This window comes from Phacochoerus africanus, chromosome 15 (genome assembly GCF_016906955.1).
Source record: "Phacochoerus africanus isolate WHEZ1 chromosome 15, ROS_Pafr_v1, whole genome shotgun sequence".
In the NCBI taxonomy this organism is placed as follows: domain Eukaryota; kingdom Metazoa; phylum Chordata; class Mammalia; order Artiodactyla; family Suidae; genus Phacochoerus; species Phacochoerus africanus.
In genome coordinates this window covers 96,568,693-96,589,256 of record NC_062558.1, presented here as the reverse complement: position 1 = coordinate 96,589,256, position 20,564 = coordinate 96,568,693, and the positions used below count along the sequence as shown (strand labels likewise).

Genomic DNA, 20,564 nt, shown 5'->3' with positions numbered 1-20,564 from the left:
CAAGCCAACTAAACTAAGAACTACTCAAACAAATGATGAGAAAAATTGCTAAATTTCATTTTTTTTCTTGTGATTATGTTTTTCATGTTTAAATAAACTTTGGATTCTTTACAAGAAAATAGTTAAGAGGTATAAGCGAAAGCAACGGAAGAAAATATCATTGATTACACATGGTCTACATAATGAAATATTAGAAGATATGCTCATAGTATTCATGGGATGGATTGCCTCAACTAGTGAGGGTGAAACTCAGGGGTAGAGTATTTGACTGCAGGATTGCCCCACTTGGCTAGAGAGAAATGCATGGAAGGAAAACCATATTTAGACAGTTTTGCAAAGAAACCTAGCCTCTCCAAATAATGTTCAAGAAAAAAAGTTTCAAATGATGCAACTGACAAGGGCTTAATCTCTAGAATATACAAGCAACTTATACAACCCAACAGCAAAAAAGCCAATCAATCAATGGAAAAATGGGCAAAAGACCTGTATAGACATTTCTCCAAGGAAGATATACAGATGGCCAGCAAACCATGAAAAAATGCTCAACATCACTGATTATGAGAGACATGCAAATCAAAACTACCATGAGATACCACCTCAACCAGTCAGAATGGCCATCATCAATAAATCCACAAATAACAAATGCTGGAGGGGCTGTGGAGAAAAGGGAACCCTCCTGCACTGTTGGTGGGAATGTAAACTGGTACAGCCATTATGGAGAGCAGTTTGGAGATACCTTAGAAATCTATACCTAGAACTTCCCTATGACCCTGCAATCCCACTCTTGGGCATATATCTGGACATAACTCTACTTAAAGGAGACACATGCACCCGCATGTTCATTGCAGCACTATTCACAGTATCCAGGACATGGAAACAACCCAAATGTCCATCAACAGATGATTGGATTCGGAAGAGGTGGTATATATACACAGTGGAATACTACTCAGCCATAAAAAAGAATGACATAATGCCATTTGCAGCAACATGGATGGAACTAGAGAATCTCATCCTGAGTGAAATGAGCCAGAAAGACAAAGACAAATACCATATGATATCACTTATAACTGGAATCTAATATCCAGCACAAATGAACATTTCCACAGAAAAGAAAATCATGGACTTGGAGAAAAGACTTGTGGCTGCCTGATGGGACAGGGAGGGAGTGGGAGGGATCGGGAGCTTGGGACTATCAGACACAACTTAGAATAATAGATTTACAAGGAGATCCTGCTGAGTAGCATTGAGAACTTTGTCTAGATACTCATGTTGCAACAGAACAAAGGTGGGGAAAAAATGTAAATGTAATGTATACATGTAAAGATAACTTGATCCCCTTGCTGTACAGTGGGAAAATAAAATTAAAAAAAAAAGAAAAAAAGTTTCTATAAATGGTATCAATCTGATTGACATTTATCCAGATGTTTTAGGAGTTTAAGAGTTTGGGGAAATTTAAGATAAATGAATGTATATACTTTGGGTGGACTATAGATATAGGAAATGGAAATGGATCATTAGTTAATTTTTATAAGATGAATAAAACTTACAGACTTGCAATGTAGGGAGTATTCCATTCTAAGTAAACTGAACAATATGAGCAAAGCCAAAATACTGGATATGTCTGTAAGACATGAGGAAGTTAATCTGAACAGAATGAAACATTATTAGAGAGAAACTGAAGCTCAGAATACATTGATAGGGAGTTCCCATCATGATTCGTGGTAAAAAACCCGACTAGTATCCATGAGGATGTGGGTTCAATCCCCAGCCTCGCTCAATGGGTTGGTGATCTTGCCTTGCTGCAAGCTGTGGTGTGAGTCGCAGACATGGCTAGGATCCCGTTTTTCTGTGGCTGTGGCATAGGCCAGTAGCTGCAGCTTGATTTGACCCCTAGCCTTACATATGCCAAGGTGCAGCCCTAAAAAGACAAAGAAAAAAAAATTGACAAAAAAGAAAAAAAATTGACAAAAAATCGGATTATGGAAGGCCTTGAAAGTCAGCCAATGGAGATAGATGATGTTTTTCCTGACTATAATAAGAAATTACACTTTTTTTTTGTCTTTTTGCCTTTTTGCCTTTTCTAGAGCCGCTCCCGTGGCACATGGAGTTTCCCAGGCTAGGGGTCGAATCGGAGCTGTAGCTGCCAGTCTACGCCAAAGCCACAGCAACTCGGGATCTGAGCCATGTCTGCAACCCACACCACAGCTCATGGCAATGTCGGTTCCTTAAGCCAGGGATCGAACCCACAACCTCATGGTTCCTAGTCGGATTTGTTAACCACTGAGCCATGACGGGAACTCCTTACACAATTTTTGAATCAGAGAGTGACTGATTAAAATAATAATTGACAAGATTAGTTTTCAGCAAGGTGCTAAAAATTAGATGGGAAAGTGGAAGTAGTCAAATTATATACGATACTTTGAATTCAAATTGAACACTATAAATTGCTTTACAAAAAAATGAACTAAAGATAAAACTGGGTCACCATGCTGTACAGAGGAACAAATAAATTGTATTGGGGAAATAACAGTTTAAAAAAATATATATAAGATGCAGTTCTCAATCACACCATACACACACAAAAAAACAATAGCTAAATATGGTATAAGGGTGAATTTTAAAATTAGACCTGTTGCATAAGATAATTCATCTGACTCTCAGTTTATACCCAAATAAAGCTAGCATTGAAGTAAACAAAGCTAAATTTCATTCAAAAAGTCTACTTCAGATGCTAAAATAAGATGCTAAAATAATTAATTACATAGCATTATCAACTGCATTACTTGGCATCTGTCTGTTTTAGCAGAAATGTTAAATAAAAGGTAGCTCAAAAAAGTTGGGAATTGACTGACTAGTACCCTCTCCTATTAAGATATAAATAATTTCAAAAAGCATGTAGAAGGTTTTTTGTGTGTGTGGTGTTTTGGGAGAGGCCACACTTGCGGTATATGGAGGTTCCCAGGCTAGGGGCTGAATAGGAGCTGCAGCTGCGAGCTGTAGCCAGAGCCACAGAAACACCAGATCTGAGCCACATCCGTGACCTACACCATAGCTCATGGCAATGCCGGATCCTTAAGGCTCTGAGCAAGGTCAGGGATTGAACCCATGTTCTCATAGATACGAATCGCGTTGGTATCCCACTAAGCCACAACAGGACCTCCTTAGGTATATATTTTTAAGATTAAAAAAAAATTGCGGAGGTAAAGATGATTTGCTAAAATATGAACTACTAAAATGTGGTCCATTTTTTGTGTGTCTAAAGTTCACATTATACATTATATTAGAGGTACTTACACATACTTTCTAAATTAATGGAATTAGAAAAAAATAACCACTATTTTTTAAAAATTACCATAAATAGGTCTTTTGGCTCATGGATTTTGGATTAAAGGGAAAATAAAACAAAGCAAAATAATAAAAAAGCATGTTCTAATAAAGGCAACGTTTTTATTTTTTAAAGTATTTTAAAATAGTTTGATCAGCATTTTCTTGTAAGAATTTAGTTTTAATTTATATTTAAATATTTTACTATGCCAGAACTTGATTTTAAAATTGAAGAAATAACTTTAAATTAATAGGATCTCAGATATATATTTTCTTTTAGTATTTAATTTCTGTTACCACTTCAGAGACACAGAAATAAAAGAAAACTAGTTCATCACCTTACCATGAGAATAAACAGCTCCCATTAAGCCTCAGTAAGCATATATGCATCTAGGTTCAGGCATTAAATTGTTCAAGATGATTAGAAATACCAATGTTTTGGTCATTATTATAAACAAATCAATTCTTTTCCTATAGCGAACTTCTGAGATCCTATCAGAAGTCACCAAGAACTTATTTCTTCTAAAGAACCATTTTAAAAAATGTTTTCTTTATATTTCTAAACAGTTACAGTTAATATGGAAGAGGAATAATTCCAAAATATTTATAGTATACAGTTACACACATCCATAAGAAGGAAACAGAGAGGTAGATAGACACTGACCTCATTCACTGTGGCATAGTAGCTTTCATGCTTGAATGTGGGTGAGTTGTCATTCCTGTCTCTCACCACGATTCGAACTTCATGGTAGATAACAGTGCCCACTTTTTTGTTGATGCACTGGACTTGCACCACGATGGAGTGTATGTTCATTGGCGGCTACAATGCAGAAATTTTATCTTTTTAAAAAAACAATTAAAACTGAAGCTTCTCATTGCTGTCAAAGCACTTGTTTAATAATTTTTTTATGCTTGTTCATTTTTAAATGATAGTAATCTGTAAAAATTGAACCATTTTGCACTATTTCAAGAAAGAAAAAAACAATCATGATTATTTCATTGCTCAATTTTCAAAATATAGGATCTCAGGTAGCATTATGTTCATAATTAGAGGAGCAATAATGAACATAATCACAACAGAATGGGGTGCCTTTTTTTATCTGTCCAAAAGTTAAAGAGGTAATGATATAAACTTGTAATTTATAAAAGCAATGTATTCATGATAATAACCACGTGATAGATAACATTTGTGTTCATCCATATTTTTTCCAAAATATTAAATGTTCATATCTTATAAAAATTAAAATATAGATAAACCCAAAGAAGAAAATCTACAGCCCAGTCAAACTTACTAGTTCTATACAGTTACATGCTTATTTTGCTAATCTTTTCTTATCTTCCCTGTTACACACACCCCTCCCCCATACGTGAATATCATCCCGTGTTTGTAAATATTTACTCTAGCACTTTGATATATATTATGAAGCTACATATGTGATTTAACAATATTCCAATAAAGGTCTATAGCATACTTGGTCTAAGTAAAAAGTTACAATGAGATGTTTTATGTTGTCAGTTTTTGTCATTGCAAATGATATTTCAATAAATATTTTATACATAAACATGTTTTCACTTGCTTAATTTCTTTTATGATAAATTCTTAGAAGAGGAATAGTGACATCAAGGGGGCATTACTCAGATGCCATGGCTTAGGGCTTGCAAGTGTTGGGTGCAAACCTACATCTCTGACTCTATAGTCAAAGTGTTTAATGCTACAAAATATTCCTTTGTGATATTTGAAATCTTTTTGAGTTTATACAATTGTCTCTATGAATAATTTTATCAGAATGGTCTGTTCTGTTCACCGTGTCTAAAATAACATGTCCTCAGTCCACTCTCTTCTTTCAACTTTCTTATTTATTTATTGCTTTTACTGCATTTCCCATGCACCACATGGCATATTAAACATTTTATATATTTGTTTGAGTTTGTCTTGACTGGACTGTAAGTTTCATAAAGCCTGGGGTGTTATTTTGGACATGACCAAATCTTTTTACCCAGTAACTAGCACTGTGCCTAGAACAATTGAGTACTACCTGAGTTTTACTGCTTGGGTTCTAGCCTTGGTTCCATAACCTACTATGTGATTCAGATGCAAAATCTCTCTGTGCTTAGTTTCTTCATCTTTAAAAATAGGGATAATAATAAACAATGATATGATATAATCATGTGTAAGGTGCATATTAGCACATAAAACATTTAAACTATCTTTTTATTTATAAAAAGATAAATTTCTAAAAAAGTTAAAAAAAGAATATATAAAATACAAACTGACAAGCTTGTATTATAATAATATTATAATATACAATATAAATTATGAAATATTTGGATTAAAACCAATTACAAATGTAGCAATGATCACTGGAAAGTAGGATCAGCTCATTAAAAAGGTCTCAATTTTTTATTATTTTTTAAATTTTTTCATTTTTTTGATTTTTAGGGCCACACTTGGGGCATATGGAGATGGAGATTCCCAGGCTATCTCATAGCGATGCAGGATCCAGGCTGTGTCTAGACCTACACCACAGCTCACGTAGACGCGGATCCTTAACCTGCTGTGCAAGGCTCAGGATCCAACCTGCAACCTCATGGTTTCTAGCAGGATTTGTTTTTATTGTACCACAATGGTAACTTCAAAAGTGTCTCATATCTAAATAAGAATGCTTTAGAAATTATGCTTAGTTTGAATAAAACATTGTTTAACCTCAGGATATCTTTATGAGCAATAAAGAGAAAGGCAGTTTAATTGTACTGTACTTGAATAACTGTACCTAGAAAGAATAAATTGAAGCATTGTTATCATATGGAGGAAGTTTTCTAGTGAAGTGACATATAGCTCAGTGTCTTTATATACAACCTATTTCATATTTAATCACTAACATATAGAAGGATATTAAAGTCATGTGTGCAAAACCTGTGAATGTTACAAAGCTCAAAAAGATATATAATACATTTAATGACAAAAGGCCAAGTTCAAAATTGTTTTAATGAATCAGAATGTTTCTATACTTTTACAATAATAAATTAAAATCATTTATATTAGAAAAAAACTTAGCCAAAATAAAAATAAATGGCTACAAATATTCATGTGAAAATATAATCGTGAAATTTTTGATGAGTAAATGATTTCCTATGCCAACACTGTAAATGAACTACTGAAATAATAATTCAAACTACTTCATATTCATTAACAAAATCATATGAAGACATAGGTAGATTATAATAAGTACCAATTTATAGGCAAATAGGATGTGAGGTCTAATCACCTTGAGAATGTGTGATAAAATTTGAGATCTTTAAAAGTCATAAGATTCATCTGACATCTGAATGGTTGTTATGAAAACATCAATTAATTAGTTTATTCATTGTAGTCTCAGAGAACAAAAGTAAGAACAATGAATAAAAAGTGTTACAGAGCATATTTTTTTCTATATAAAAAACTAGAGCTTTTTCTACTAAAGTGGCACAGAATAGAACGGACCATCCTAAAAATCAAGCCCCATCACTGAAAATCTGCAAATTTGAGGCAAAGAAAAAAAAAAACACTTAAAAAAAAACTAGGTCTTAGTGGTTTGGGGGAAAGAATTTGAATCAGACAACCTCTATCTTTACTACCTGTTTTAAAGAGTTTGCTACAATAGGCTGTTTAAGGAAGTCCTGCATATTTCAATTATAAAGTAAAAAACAGAATAAATACTTGTACTATTAGCCCTTGGCACACCTCTTGGAAGACAATCAGATGACAATTTATGTTCTTCTAAAAGTTATTTATCTTATAAATACAGCAAGGGAGACCTATAAAACTATTTCATCTCAACTTTTAATACTATATTGTGTGTTAGCACTGGGACAGAAAGGTCACAGTCTTTGCAAGTAGAGGATCAAATGGACTGTGCACTGAGCCCCCACTTAGCCCTGCTAAGTGCTCATAAATTAGATATAACCAGGTCACCTGGAACTCTTGTCAACTTTAGTTCCCTATGCAATGGTTAGAAGCATGGATAGAACTTAGCTTGCAATAAATTCCAACAATAAAGGATCATGATGAAGGCAAGCATTCCCTTGGCTAATATATAACACTCATTTTAATCTCATGTTGGAATAGATTCTATTCTACTGTATAAGAAGGTCATAAATATACCAAGTATAGTTCCACCAAGTATATTAGTAAGAGTTTAGGGACTCAAAAATGTTTAGGAATGAGTTAGGGAAATTTTGGTTTATTTTTAATAACTAGTGGCAAAAATAAGTCATGGCAATTATATCTTTAATTCTCTTAAATTGCTACATTCGTGAAACAAAACAGAAAAAAAACACCGTATAAATTGTCTAGGGGGTAAATATTTAAGGTAACAATTATGCAAATATACCTAGTCATGTGAACTATTTTCCAAATTTAAAAGTATTTAGTATAGTACACTGAATGTATATTTGCCTATCTGTAAGCTAGTATACATGTATGAATACATTCTGACATACATAAAGTTCATGAATGACATGTATCAATAGTTGTTGAAGGTTATCTTTGAAAAGTTGAGGTTGAGAATAGAAAGTAAGGGAAGAAATTTTTGCAATAAGTATGCATGAATTTTGTAATCTGAATAAAGGTAAAAATAATTGTCATAATTTTTTAGATTATTAAGATGCAATGTGCAAAATGAAGCATTTATAAATAATTTATTGATATGAACAGTGTTGATTATAGCATACATCTTCAGTCTAAGAGGAACTGAGTATTTTCTAGAAACCACATATTTGGATTGCTTAATAATAGGGGGAACATTTTTTTTAGCAACTTCAGTAAGAACTGATTTTATTTTTTGTAAAGCAAAGGCAAATTTTATTGATTCCTCACAGGAATGAAAAGTTTATCTTGATTTTTCTTCCAATCTATGTATTATTTTTACAAAATGAAAAATCATTGTTATTTCAAAAATAAACTGGAGGACAGTGAAAAGAAGTAAGAACCAGTGTGTTACAGAAATCTCTCTTTTTTCTTTTCTTTTAATGACTGCACCTGCAGCATATGGAAGTTCACAGGCTAGGAGTCGAACTGGAGCTACAGCTGAGGCCTATGCCATAGCCACAGCAACACTGGCTCCTTAACCCACTGAGTGAAGACATGGATCAATGTTGCCTTCTGAGAGAGAAAATGTCAGGTCCTTAACCCACTTAGCCACAATGGGAACTCCCTAGGAATGTTTTTTAAATAATGAAATAAAATTAACAGAAATGGCTGGCCAGAGCTAAAACTGTACTTAAATGATGAATGGTATGTTTACAGAAGTTGTCTAAAGATGAGAGTACTGATTTGAAAACATTATTAGGTATATATTTAGATTCATAAGTTTTTCACAAGTAGTTATTAAGGACATTAAGATTATTTAATTGTGTTTATTATATGCAAAGCTCAATGTGGGTTGGGATTAATATGACAGAATTCTTTGTATATTAAGGAAATCCTGTAAAACTGATATGAGAAAAATATAAATAGCTATAATGTGAGTCAGACTAGAGTTTTGCAGGCTTTGGAATTTAGAGTAAGTAATTATGTACTGGTGTTACTATTAGGAAATATTTTACATAAAGATTAGAAATTTAAGGCATGTCTTTGTAGTAGATAACATTCAACTGATGATAACAACTAACACATAGGTTAAAAACAGTATCAGGGATGACATGATAAGAAAAAAATAGATTATGTTGAGGGAAGAGCAGTTTGTTCAGTTTTTTTTATATTATAGAATATATGTTTTTTAATAAAAAGAAAAAAAAAAAGAATGACTACAGCTTGAAGCTAGGGAACCTCAAGGGCCAAATAAACCAGTTCACAATGAAAAGGCCTCTGATGACAAGGTCAGAGCTGCGCTTTGGGACACTGAAACTATAGTAGGCTGAATCATGAAATATAGTAAAGAACACTACTAGGAGATTTTTCCAAATCTTATGAGAACTTAAGGCTTTTACTGGATGCAAATGCAGGACACACCATGGCTATAATAGTTCAAAACTTAGGAGATAAATGGATATTGGCCTGGGTATAGAAGTCAAATTATTGGTTCATTTACCAACTTAAGACTCTAAAAGAAGAGATGTTAAGACGTTGGGATTGTTATAAACACAATTTCCCACTACTTAAAGCTTTTAAAAGCTTTCCTAGAGTTTTGAGATTAACTGTCACAGAACTGTACTAGAATTATGCTTTTTTTATTATAATTTTAATTATTGATGTTACCATGACCCCTATTATCCTATGTCCAATAGTGATTAGAGAATTTTGCTCAAGTGAAACATTGATTACGGACTTTAATAGACTTTAAAGAGTATAATAAAAGACAAAGAATTGTATTACATGATGTTAAATAGGTCAATAAAATATTTTTCAACATATACACACCTAACCTAAGAGTAGACCTAAATATATAAAGCAAATATTAACAGGCTTAAACTGACAAATTGACGCTAATACTATAATAGTAGGGGAATTTAGAGTTCCTTTGTGTTGCAGTGGATTATAGAACCTGCTGTGGCATAAATTCAATCCCTGGCCTGGGCATTTCCACATGCTGCAGGTATGGCCAAAAAAACAGTTGAGGAATTTAATTCCCCACTTATTTCATCCAGACAGAAAATCAATGAAGAAACATTGACCTTAAATGACAAATTATGTCACATGGACTAAATAGATATCAACAGAACACTCCATCCAAAACAACCAAGATTACAAATTCTTTTCAGGGCTACATGGAGATTTACTCATAATAGATCACATGCTAGCCACAAAACAAGACTCAATAAATTTAAGATGACTGAAATCATACTGAGTGTTATTTTTCCAATACAATGGTATAAAAGTAGAAATCAATTACAGGAAGAAGACTGCAGAAAACACAAGCATGCAGATGCTAAACAACATGCTACATAAAAAAAAATAGGGACACATGAGTTTTTGAAGTCATGATCTATCTGCTCTCCCTTTGCCTGGTAAAACAGTAAAATTATTCTTTTCTTCTCCCCTCCTCCTCAAAACAGTCAACAAATACATCGAAGAGGAAGTTAAAAAAAATACCTTGAAAGGAATGAAAATAGAAACACAACTTTCCAAAATCTACAGGACACAATAAAAAATTTCTAAAAGGGAAATTTATAGTGATTCAGAAAAATATCAAACAGCCTTGTTTCACACCTAAAGGAATTAGAAAAAGAACAAAGTTCAATGTTTTTAGAAGAAAGGACATGATAAAGTTCAGAGTGGAAATAAATATGACTAAAGAGGAATAGAATGATTAACAAAACTAAAAGGTTTTTTTTTGGAAAATATAAACAAAACTGACCTTCAGCCATGCTCATCAAGAAAAAAAAAAGAGAGAGGGCCCAAATAAACAAAATTAGAAATGAAAGAGGACAAGTTACAATTGATATCATAGAAATACAATCATAGGACTACTACTATTATATGTGCCCCCCCAAAAGGACAACCTAGAAGAAATAAATATATTCCTAGAAACATGCAATCTTCCAGGACTGAATAAGGAAGAAATAGAAAATGTAAATACTAGTAGTGAAATTAAAGCAATAATTAAAAAAAAAAAACTCCCAACAAAAAAACTGTAATAGCAGAAGTCCTCACAGGAGAATTCTACCAAACATTAAAAGAGTTACTATCTATCCTTCTCAACTATTTCAAAAAATATAAAATGGAGGAATGCTTCCAAACTTATTCTATGAGGCCAGCATTACTCTGATATCAAAATCAGAAAAGGACATATAAGAAAAAAGAAACAAAGAAAAAGAAATAAAGGAAGAAAGGAAGGAAGGAAGGAAGGAAGGAAGAGAGAAAGAAAGAAAGAAAGAAAGAAAGAAAGAAAGAAAGAAAGAAAGAAAGAAAGAAAGAAAGAAAGAAAGAAAGAAAGAAAGAAAGAAAGGAAAGAAAGAAAAAAAAATTGCAGGCCAATATTCCTAATGAATATAGATGCAAAAGTTGTCAACAAAGTATTCGCAAACTGAATTCAACAATACATTAAAAGGATCATACATCATGATCAAGTGTAATTTATTACAGGGATGGAAGGATGGTTCAATATTTGCAAATCAATCAGTCATACACCACATTACCAAAGGAAGGGATAAAAATCATATGATCATCTCAACAGATACCAAAAAGAATTTAACAAAACTCAACATCCATTCATAAAACAAACAAAAAACTCCAAAAATTGGTAGAGAGGGAATACACACAACATAATAATGGCCATTGTAACAAATCCACAACTAACATCATACTCAGTGGTATGATAAAAGATTTTCCTCTCAGATCAAGAATTAGGACAAGGATGCCATTGTTACTGCTTATTTTCCACATAGTATTTGAAGTACTAGCCCCAGCAATTAAACAAGAAAAAATAAATAAAATGTATCCAAATTTGAAGGGAAGAAGTAAAATTATCACTATCTGTGGATGACATATTACTATACAAAGAAAACCCTAAACTCTACCAAAACAAAACAAACAAAAAACTATTAGAAGTAATAAATAAATTCAGTAGTTTCAGGATATAAATTTAATACACAGAAATCTGTTGTGTTTACTACACTTATAATGAATTCTCAGAAAGAAAAATCAAGTAAACAATTCAATTTACAACTGTATTGAAAAGAATAAATATAAAGGAATAAATTTAGCCCAGGAAGTAAAAGACCTGTACTCTGTACAGGAAAAGACCTGTACTTCGTACAGGGAAAAGACCTGTACTTCCATTTGATGACAGAAATGGAAGATGACATAAATAAATGGAAAGATATACCTTTCTTGGGATTGGAATAATTAGTACTGTTAAAACATCCATACTGCCCAAAGCCATCTACAGATTCAATGTAATCCCTATCAAAATAACTATGGTATTTTTTCATAGACTTAGAACAAAAATCTAAAGTTACAAAAAGGGGATGATATTAGATATTAGAGTAAAATGAATGCAGTTAGCTTTGGTGAAAATAACAAAACAAAACAAACAAAAAAACTCCATTGCTTTATTTTGCTTCATTTTTCTCATTTTACCATAGACAAGTGCTAAATATTAAAGACTGACCCTTTACCTATGTATTTATGTCTAAATCTACTGCACAGATTATGAAAGAAAATACTGAATTATCAATAATAAGGTTCCTTTCAGCTTTAAAATTCAATAATTCTGTAAATAGTCTATACTATCTAACTTTAAATAATATATATTCTTGGGATTAACATATACACACTATTGTATATGGGATATGTAGTCAATATGGATCTGCTGCATAGCACAGGGAAATATTCAATATTCTATGATAATTTATATGGAGTGGATATGCATATATGTATAACAGAATCACTTGCTACACAGCAGAAATTAACACAACAAATCAAATATAGTTCAATAAAATTAAAAAAATAAAAGAAATAGACAACAAAATGTGCTATACCTAATTAATTTTATCTTGATCTTATATTTGTATCTGTCTCTGGCTGTCTTCTTCCTAAAATCTGTCAAAGAGGGCTCCATCATCTTAATTTTGCAATGGAAACCTATACCATTCATTTAATTTCATACTTTAATTTTCTAGATGGAAAACATTCTTAACATCATTATTTTTACTCTGAACTAATAGCATCTTCCTCCTTAATCTTCCTCAACTAATGCTGCCAGAAAAGAAGATAAAGGAAATACAGCTGTAAATCTGTCACTCCTTCCTCTATGATAAAAAATTCTATTGGGAAAAAATTCATATAAAACAAAAGCTGCAAAAGTGCCCCTACTCAGCAGGTTCATGTCCTCTGCCTATTTTAACTCAGGTTTATAAGTCCCAGCATCTATGAAAGTACCTGTACAAAATGACAATGTTTGTTAAATCTTTGGCATGATATTCTTTAACCATACAGGCATAGATTCATTTATTATTAAGCTTTAGAACATCTTTCATTTATTAACTTATCATTACTTCAACAAATAGAATGCTGAATGGTAAATACATTGCAAATACGTGGACATGTGTTTTTGTTTTTGCTTTTCTTTAGAGATTTCCCCCTTCCATATTCATTTAACATTTAATATTCTTTTTTTACTAGTCTCTAGAATCTTTAGCTAATTTCAGTGAGGTGTCCAATGATAGCACTTTAATTTATGAAGCTTCTATGCAAGTTTAACTTGACCATAGCTTTGCTAATCCAAAAGAGCATTTTTAATGGAAAGGGAATAGTTTTTGAATTTTTTTTTATTTTTTCCTGCTGTACAGCATGGGGGTCAAGTTATTATTACATGTATACCTTATTTTCTCCCACACTTTATTCTCTTGCAATATGAGTATCTAGACAAAGTTCTCAATGCTACTCAGCAGGATCTCCTTGTAAATCTATTATTCTAAGTTGTGTCTGACAGTCCCAAGCTCCCGATCCCACTCCCTCCCTCTCACGTCGGGCAGCCACAAGTCTATTCTCAAAGTCCATGATTTTCTTTTCTGAGGAGATGTTCATTTGTGCTGGATATTAGATTCCAGTTATAAGTGATATCATATGGTATTTGTCTTTGTCTTTCTGGCTCATTTCACTCAGGATGAGATTCTCTAGTTCCATCCATGTTGCTGCAAATGGCATTATGTCATTCTTTTTTATGGCTGAGTAGTATTCCACTGTGTATATATACCACCTCTTCCGAATCCAATCATCTGTTGATGGACATTTGGGTTGTTTCCATGTCCTGGATACTGTGAATAGTGCTGCAATGAACATGCGGGTGCATGTGTCTCCTTTAAGTAGAGTTATGTCCAGATATATGCCCAAGAGTGGGATTGCAGGGTCATAGGGAAGTTCTAGGTATAGATTTCTAAGGTATCTCCAAACTGCTCTCCATAATGGCTGTACCAGTTTACATTCCCACCAACAGTGCAGGAGGGTTCCCTTTTCTCCACAGCCCCTCCAGCATTTGTTATTTGTGGATTTATTGATGATGGCCATTCTGACTGGTTGAGGTGGTATCTCATGGTAGTTTTGATTTGCATGTCTCTCATAATCAGTGATGTTGAGCATTTTTTCATGGTTTGCTGGCCATCTGTATATCTTCCTTGGAGAAATGTCTATACAGGTCTTTTGCCCATTTTTCCATTGATTGATTGGCTTTTTTGCTGTTGGGTTGTATAAGTTGCTTGTATATCCTAGAGATTAAGCCCCTGTCGGTTGCATCATTTGAAACTTTTTTTCTTGAACATTATTTGGAGAGGCTAGGTTTCTTTGCAAAACTGTCTAAATATGGTTTTCCTTCCATGCATTTCTCTCTAGCCAAGTGGGGCAATCCTGCAGTCAAATACTCTACCCCTGAGTTTCACCCTCACTAGTTGAGGCAATCCCATCCCATGAATACTATGAGCATATCTTCTAATATTTCATTATGTAGACCATGTGTAATCAATGATATTTTCTTCCGTTGCTTTCGCTTATACCTCAACTATTTTCTTGTAAAGAATCCAAAGTTTATTTAAACATGAAAAATATAATCACAAGAAAAAAAAATGAAATTTAGCAATTTTTCTCATCATTTGTTTGAGTAGTTCTTAGTTTAGTTGGCTTGAATGGGTTTATATATATATTTAAATACCTCCATTGGGAAAATACATTGAAATTTTATATGTGTATATATGTGTGGGTATACAGGTAGTGTGTGTATATACACACTACTGTAACTACAATACTGAGTATAAAATATAATAGGTTTCACTGTATAAGATTGCAAGATATTTCCCATGCTATTTCTTTTTTTAGCACAAGACATTAAGTTAATGCAGTTATGATTAGAATAATCTAAATGTTTTTCAAATAAGAACACAGGGTTTAAGAAATGTTGGCATCAAACTATTTTACATTTCTCTAAAATCCTGAAGACACATATAAAGTCACCAAAACAGATTTATAAACTAAGTTTCTATAGTTAAGTCCTGATTACTCACTCTCCTTATTCACTGTGAGAAAAAAAGAGACCTGCAGCAGCATGTGAATTGGCTACCAAGGTTTAAAATTCCTTGTTTATAAGACATAAAATATTGCAAGTATTTTTTTTCTCTCTGGGTAATTAAAGATTAAATTAATTTTGGACAATTGTATCATTAAGTAATTAGCCTAGTTGGTTTGAAGAACAAACTGCATGGTCTAATTGCTAATGATCATTCTTAAGCAATTTCTGGAAGATGAATATTTTCTGGCAGTGTTCTTTGATAACACATGCATCCCTTTTCAAAAAATTCTTATGACATAATAAAAAGAAAACAAGGGCAAGTTAAGACAGGTATAATATTTACTTGAGCCTGTGAAGAATTAATATCAGGATAATATAGAGGTTATATATTTGTCCTGGACTTTACTGAGCTTTTCACAGATGGAGCAATTTTTTAGTAAATATTAATTTGTTCTTTTTATCAACTTGAATGTCACCCTAAATGTACTTTGTTGCTGTGACATGATGTGATTTATTGGAAATAATTTGTTGGCATTTTCTGGAAGAATGTTTCCTTACATTTCTCTTGAGAAGTAGTTGGTTTACAGAAAGAAAGAAAGAAAAAGGAGGAAAGGAAAGAAGGGAGAGAGTAATGACGAATTGTGTAGTACTGTAGTATTTACTGTTGAAAAAATCTGCATTATAAGTGGACCCTTATGATTAAAACCCATGTTATTCAAGGGTAAATTGTAAATATAAAACTTCAGAACTGTATTTCTCCAAGTCTCTAGAAACCTGGAGAAATACAGTTCAGATGTAATTAAAAGGGTAAACTCAAGGAAATTGCCAGTATTTAACTACTTTTGGCATATAAATATGGCAATTGGAAAATTATGAAATTCTAAAAATAGAAAAAGTGTTTTAAATAAAATTTCACATCACTGTATTACAGCATTGTTTATATTGTGGCCTTTACTAATAAAAAATGAACTTTATATCTATTATCAGCACTATTCCAATGCTGTTTTGAATTTATTTGGTGGACAATTTCTGTTATCACTTAATTTTTGTTTATGTTAGTAGACTTTATTTTCCTGATTTGCCACTAACTTAATTCTAAGGAGTTCAGTATAATAAGCATAAATTTAAAAAGGAGAGAATGGAAGGAGATGAAACTGAGGAACAAGCTAGGGGCCAGATTGAGAAAGGCACCGTCAGTTATAAAGAGGAGCTTTTGGCAATAAGGGACTAGTGAATGACTTAGCAATAGAAGTGCGTTCAGATTTGCCATTTTATGCCATCATTCCCACAGGTGCATGGAGAATTTTGGAGGAGGTAAGGCAAAAAAGAGATGGAAGGTAAAAAAAAAAATCTCCATCTGAATTAAAATGGAAAAAAAAGAGCTTATAGGAAGGATATTTAGGTGACACAAAAGGAAAAGTTCACCTATTTAAAAAATTCAAGCCCAAGTTTAGTAAATTATTAAAAATATAAATCAGAATGTGCTAAATGCAAAAGTGTGGTTTTTTAGGCCACATCCATGTCATGTGGGATTTGGGGGCTAGGGGTCAAACCTGTATCACAGCAGTGACCCAAGCCACAGCAGTAAAACACTGAAGCCTTAACCCACTGAGCCACCAGGGAATTCCCAAATTAGGAAGTGTATTTTTTTATTTTTTCCTCCTGTACAGCATGGGGGTCAAGTTATTATTACATGTATACCTTATTTTCTCCCACACTTTATTCTCTTGCAATATGAGTATCTAGACAAAGTTCTCAATGCTACTCAGCAGGATCTCCTTGTAAATCTATTATTCTAAGTTGTGTCTGACAGTCCCAAGCTCCCGATCCCACTCCCTCCCTCTCACGTCGGGCAGCCACAAGTCTATTCTCAAAGTCCATGATTTTCTTTTCTGAGGAGATGTTCATTTGTGCTGGATATTAGATTCCAGTTATAAGTGATATCATATGGTATTTGTCTTTGTCTTTCTGGCTCATTTCACTCAGGATGAGATTCTCTAGTTCCATCCATGTTGCTGCAAATGGCATTATGTCATTCTTTTTTATGGCTGAGTAGTATTCCATTGTGTATATATACGACTTCTTCCTAATCCAATCCTCTGTTGATGGACATTTGGGTTGCTTCCATGTGCTGTCTACTGTGAATAGTGCTGCAATAACCATGCGGGTGCATGTGTCTCTTTTAAGTAGAGTTATGTCCAGATATATGCCCAAGAGTGGGGTTGCAGGGTCATAGGGAAGTTCTAGGTATAGATTTCTAAGGTATCTCCAAACTGCTCTCCATAATGGCTGTACCAGTTTACATTCCCACCAACAGTGCAGGAGGGTTCCCTTTTCTCCACAGCCCCTCCAGCACTTGTTATTTGTGGATTTATTAATGATGGCCATTCTGACTGGTTGAGGTGGTATCTCATGGTAGTTTTGATTTGCATGTCTCTCATAATCAGTGATGTTGAGCATTTTTTCATGTGTTTGCTGGCCATCTGTATATCTTCCTTGGAGAAATGTCTATACAGGTCTTTTGCCCATTTTTCCATTGATTGATTGGCTTTTTTGCTGTTGGGTTGTATAAGTTGCTTGTATATCCTAGAAATTAAGCCCCTGTCCGTTGAATCATTTGAAACTGTTTTCTCCCATTCTGTAAGTTGTCTTTTTGTTTTCTTTTGGGTTTCCTTTGCTGTGCAAAAGATTTTCAGTTTGATGAGGTCCCATGGGTTTATTTTTGCTCTAATTTCTATTGCTTTGGGAGACTGACCTGAGAAAATACTCATGAGGATGATGTCAGAGAGTGTTTTGCCTATGCTCTCTTCTAGGATTTTGATGGTGTCCTGTCGTATATTTAAGTCTTTCAGCCATTTGGAGTTTATTTTTGTGCATGGTGTAAGGGTGTGTTCTAGTTTCATTGCTTTGCATGCAGCTGTCCAGGTTTCCCAGCAATGCTTGCTGAATAGACTTTCTTTTTCCCATTTGATGTTCTTGCCTCCCTTGTCAAAGATTAATTGACCATAGGTGTCAGGGTTCATTTCTGGGTTCTCTCTTCTGTTCCATTGGTCTGTCTGTCTGTTTTGATACCAGTACCACACTGTCTTGATGACTGTGGCTTTGTAGTATTTCTTGAAGTCTGGGAGGGTTATGCCTCCTGCTTGTTTTTTGTTTCTCAGGATTGCTTTGGTGATTCTGGGTCTTTTGTGGTTCCATATAAAAGTTTGGATTGTTTGTTCTAGTTCTGTGAAAAATGTCCTGGGCAATTTGATAGGGATTGCATTGAATCTGTAGATTGCTTTGGGAAGTATGGCCATTTTTACAATATTGATTTTTCCAATACAGGAACATGGAATATCTTTCCATTTCTTTACATCTTCTTTGATTTCTTTGATTAAAGTTTTATAATTCTCGGCATATAAGTCCCTTCCTTCCTTGGTCAGGTGTATTCTGAGGTATTTGATTTTGTGAGGTGCAATTTTAAAAGGTATTGTATTTTTGTATTCCTTTTCTAATATTTCACTGTTGGTATACAGGAATGTGACTGACTTCTGAATGTTAATCTTATATCCTGCTGCTTTGCTGAATTTATGAATCAGTTCAAGTAGTTTTGGGGTTGAGTACTTAGGGTTTTCTATGTATAGTATCATGTCATCTGCATACAGGGACAGTTTTCTCTCTTCTCTTCCTATATGGATGCCTTTTATTTCTTCTGTTTGTCTAATCGCTGTTGCTAGGACTTCCAAAACTATGTTGAAGAGCAGTGGTGAGAGTGGGCATCCCTGTCTTGTTCCAGATTTGAGTGAGAAGGCTTTCAGTTTTTCCCCATTGAGTATTATATTTGCTGTGGGTTTATCATAAATGGCTTTGATTATATTCAGGAATGTTCCCTCTATACCCACTTTGGCGAGGGTCTGGATCATGAATGGATGTTGGATTTTGTCAAATGCTTTTTCTGCATCTATTGAGATGATCATATGATTTTTGACTTTTCTTTTGTTAACGTGGTGTATGATGTTGGTTGATTTGCATATGTTGAACCATCCTTGTGAACCTGGGATGAACCCTACCTGGTCATGGTGTATAATCTTTTTGATATATTGTTGGATTCGGTTGGCTAAATTTTGTTGAGAATTTTTGCATCAATATTCATCAAAGATATTGGCTGATAGTTTTCTTTTTTGGTGTTATCTTTGTCTGGTTTTGGAATGAGGGTGATGGTGGCATCATAGAATGTCTTTGGGAGTATTCCTTCTTCTTCAACCTTTTGAAAGAGTTTAAGGAGGATGGGCACCAGATCCTCTTTATATGTTTGATAGAATTCACCTGTGAATCATCTGGTCCTGGACTTCTATTTGTGGGGAGTGTTTTTATGACATCTTCAATTTCATTTCTAGTGATTGGTATGTTCAGTTGATCTGTTTCTTCTTGATTCAGTTTTGGCAGGCTGTAAGATTCTAGAAAATTGTCCATTTCTTCCAGATTGTCAAACTTGTTGCCATATAGTTGTTCATAGTATTCTCTTATGGTTTTTTGTATTTCTGCAGTATCCGTTGTGATTTCTCCTTTTTCATTTTAATTTTAGTTATTTGAGTTCTTTCTCTCCTCTTCTATTGAGTCTGGCAAGGAGTTTGTCAATTTTGTTTACCTTTTCAAAGAACCAGCTCTTAGTTTTATTAATTTTCTCTATTGTTTTTTGAATCTCTATTTTATTGATTTCCTTTTTGATCTTTATAATTTCCTTCCTTCTGCTGACTTTAGGTCTATTTTGTTCGTTTTCTAATTCATTTAGGTGGAGGGTTAAGTTGTCAATTTGGGATCTTCTTTTTTGAGAAATGCCTGTATCACTATAAATTTCCCTCTGAGCACTGCTTTTGCAGCATCCCATAGATTTTGAGCGGTTGTGTCTTCATTATCATTTGTTTCAAGGTATTTTTTAATTTCCTTCTTGATTTCCTCATTGACCCATTGGTTTTTTAGTAGCATGTTGTTTAGTCTCCATGCAGTAGGTTTTTTCTCATTTCTTTTCCCATGGTTGATTTCTAGTTTCATGGCATTGTTGTCAAAGAAGATACTTGAAATAATTTCTATGCTCCTAAATTTGTTGAGGTTAGTTTTGTGTCCCAATATGTGGTGGATTCTTGAGAATGTTCAATGTGCATTTGAGAAGAATGTGTATTCTGCTATTTTTGGATGTAGTGTCCTGAAGAGATCAATTAAGTCTAACTTTTCTATTGTTTCCTTTAGGATCTCTGTTGCTTTATTGGTTTTCTGTCTAGA

General features: G+C 33.5%; 1 protein-coding gene across 7 annotated transcripts in view; it reads right to left on the bottom strand.

The window, feature by feature from the left end:
* PCDH15 (protocadherin related 15) overlaps positions 1 to 20,564 on the bottom strand; it is a 734,454-nt gene that overhangs the window by 448,167 nt on the left and 265,723 nt on the right. For all 7 annotated transcript variants that reach the window (XM_047760762.1, XM_047760764.1, XM_047760769.1 and 4 more), the window contains one exon: positions 3,989 to 4,144. In XM_047760762.1, coding sequence (XP_047616718.1) covers positions 3,989 to 4,144 — 156 coding nt within the window. The remainder of the gene's footprint in view (positions 1 to 3,988; positions 4,145 to 20,564) is intronic.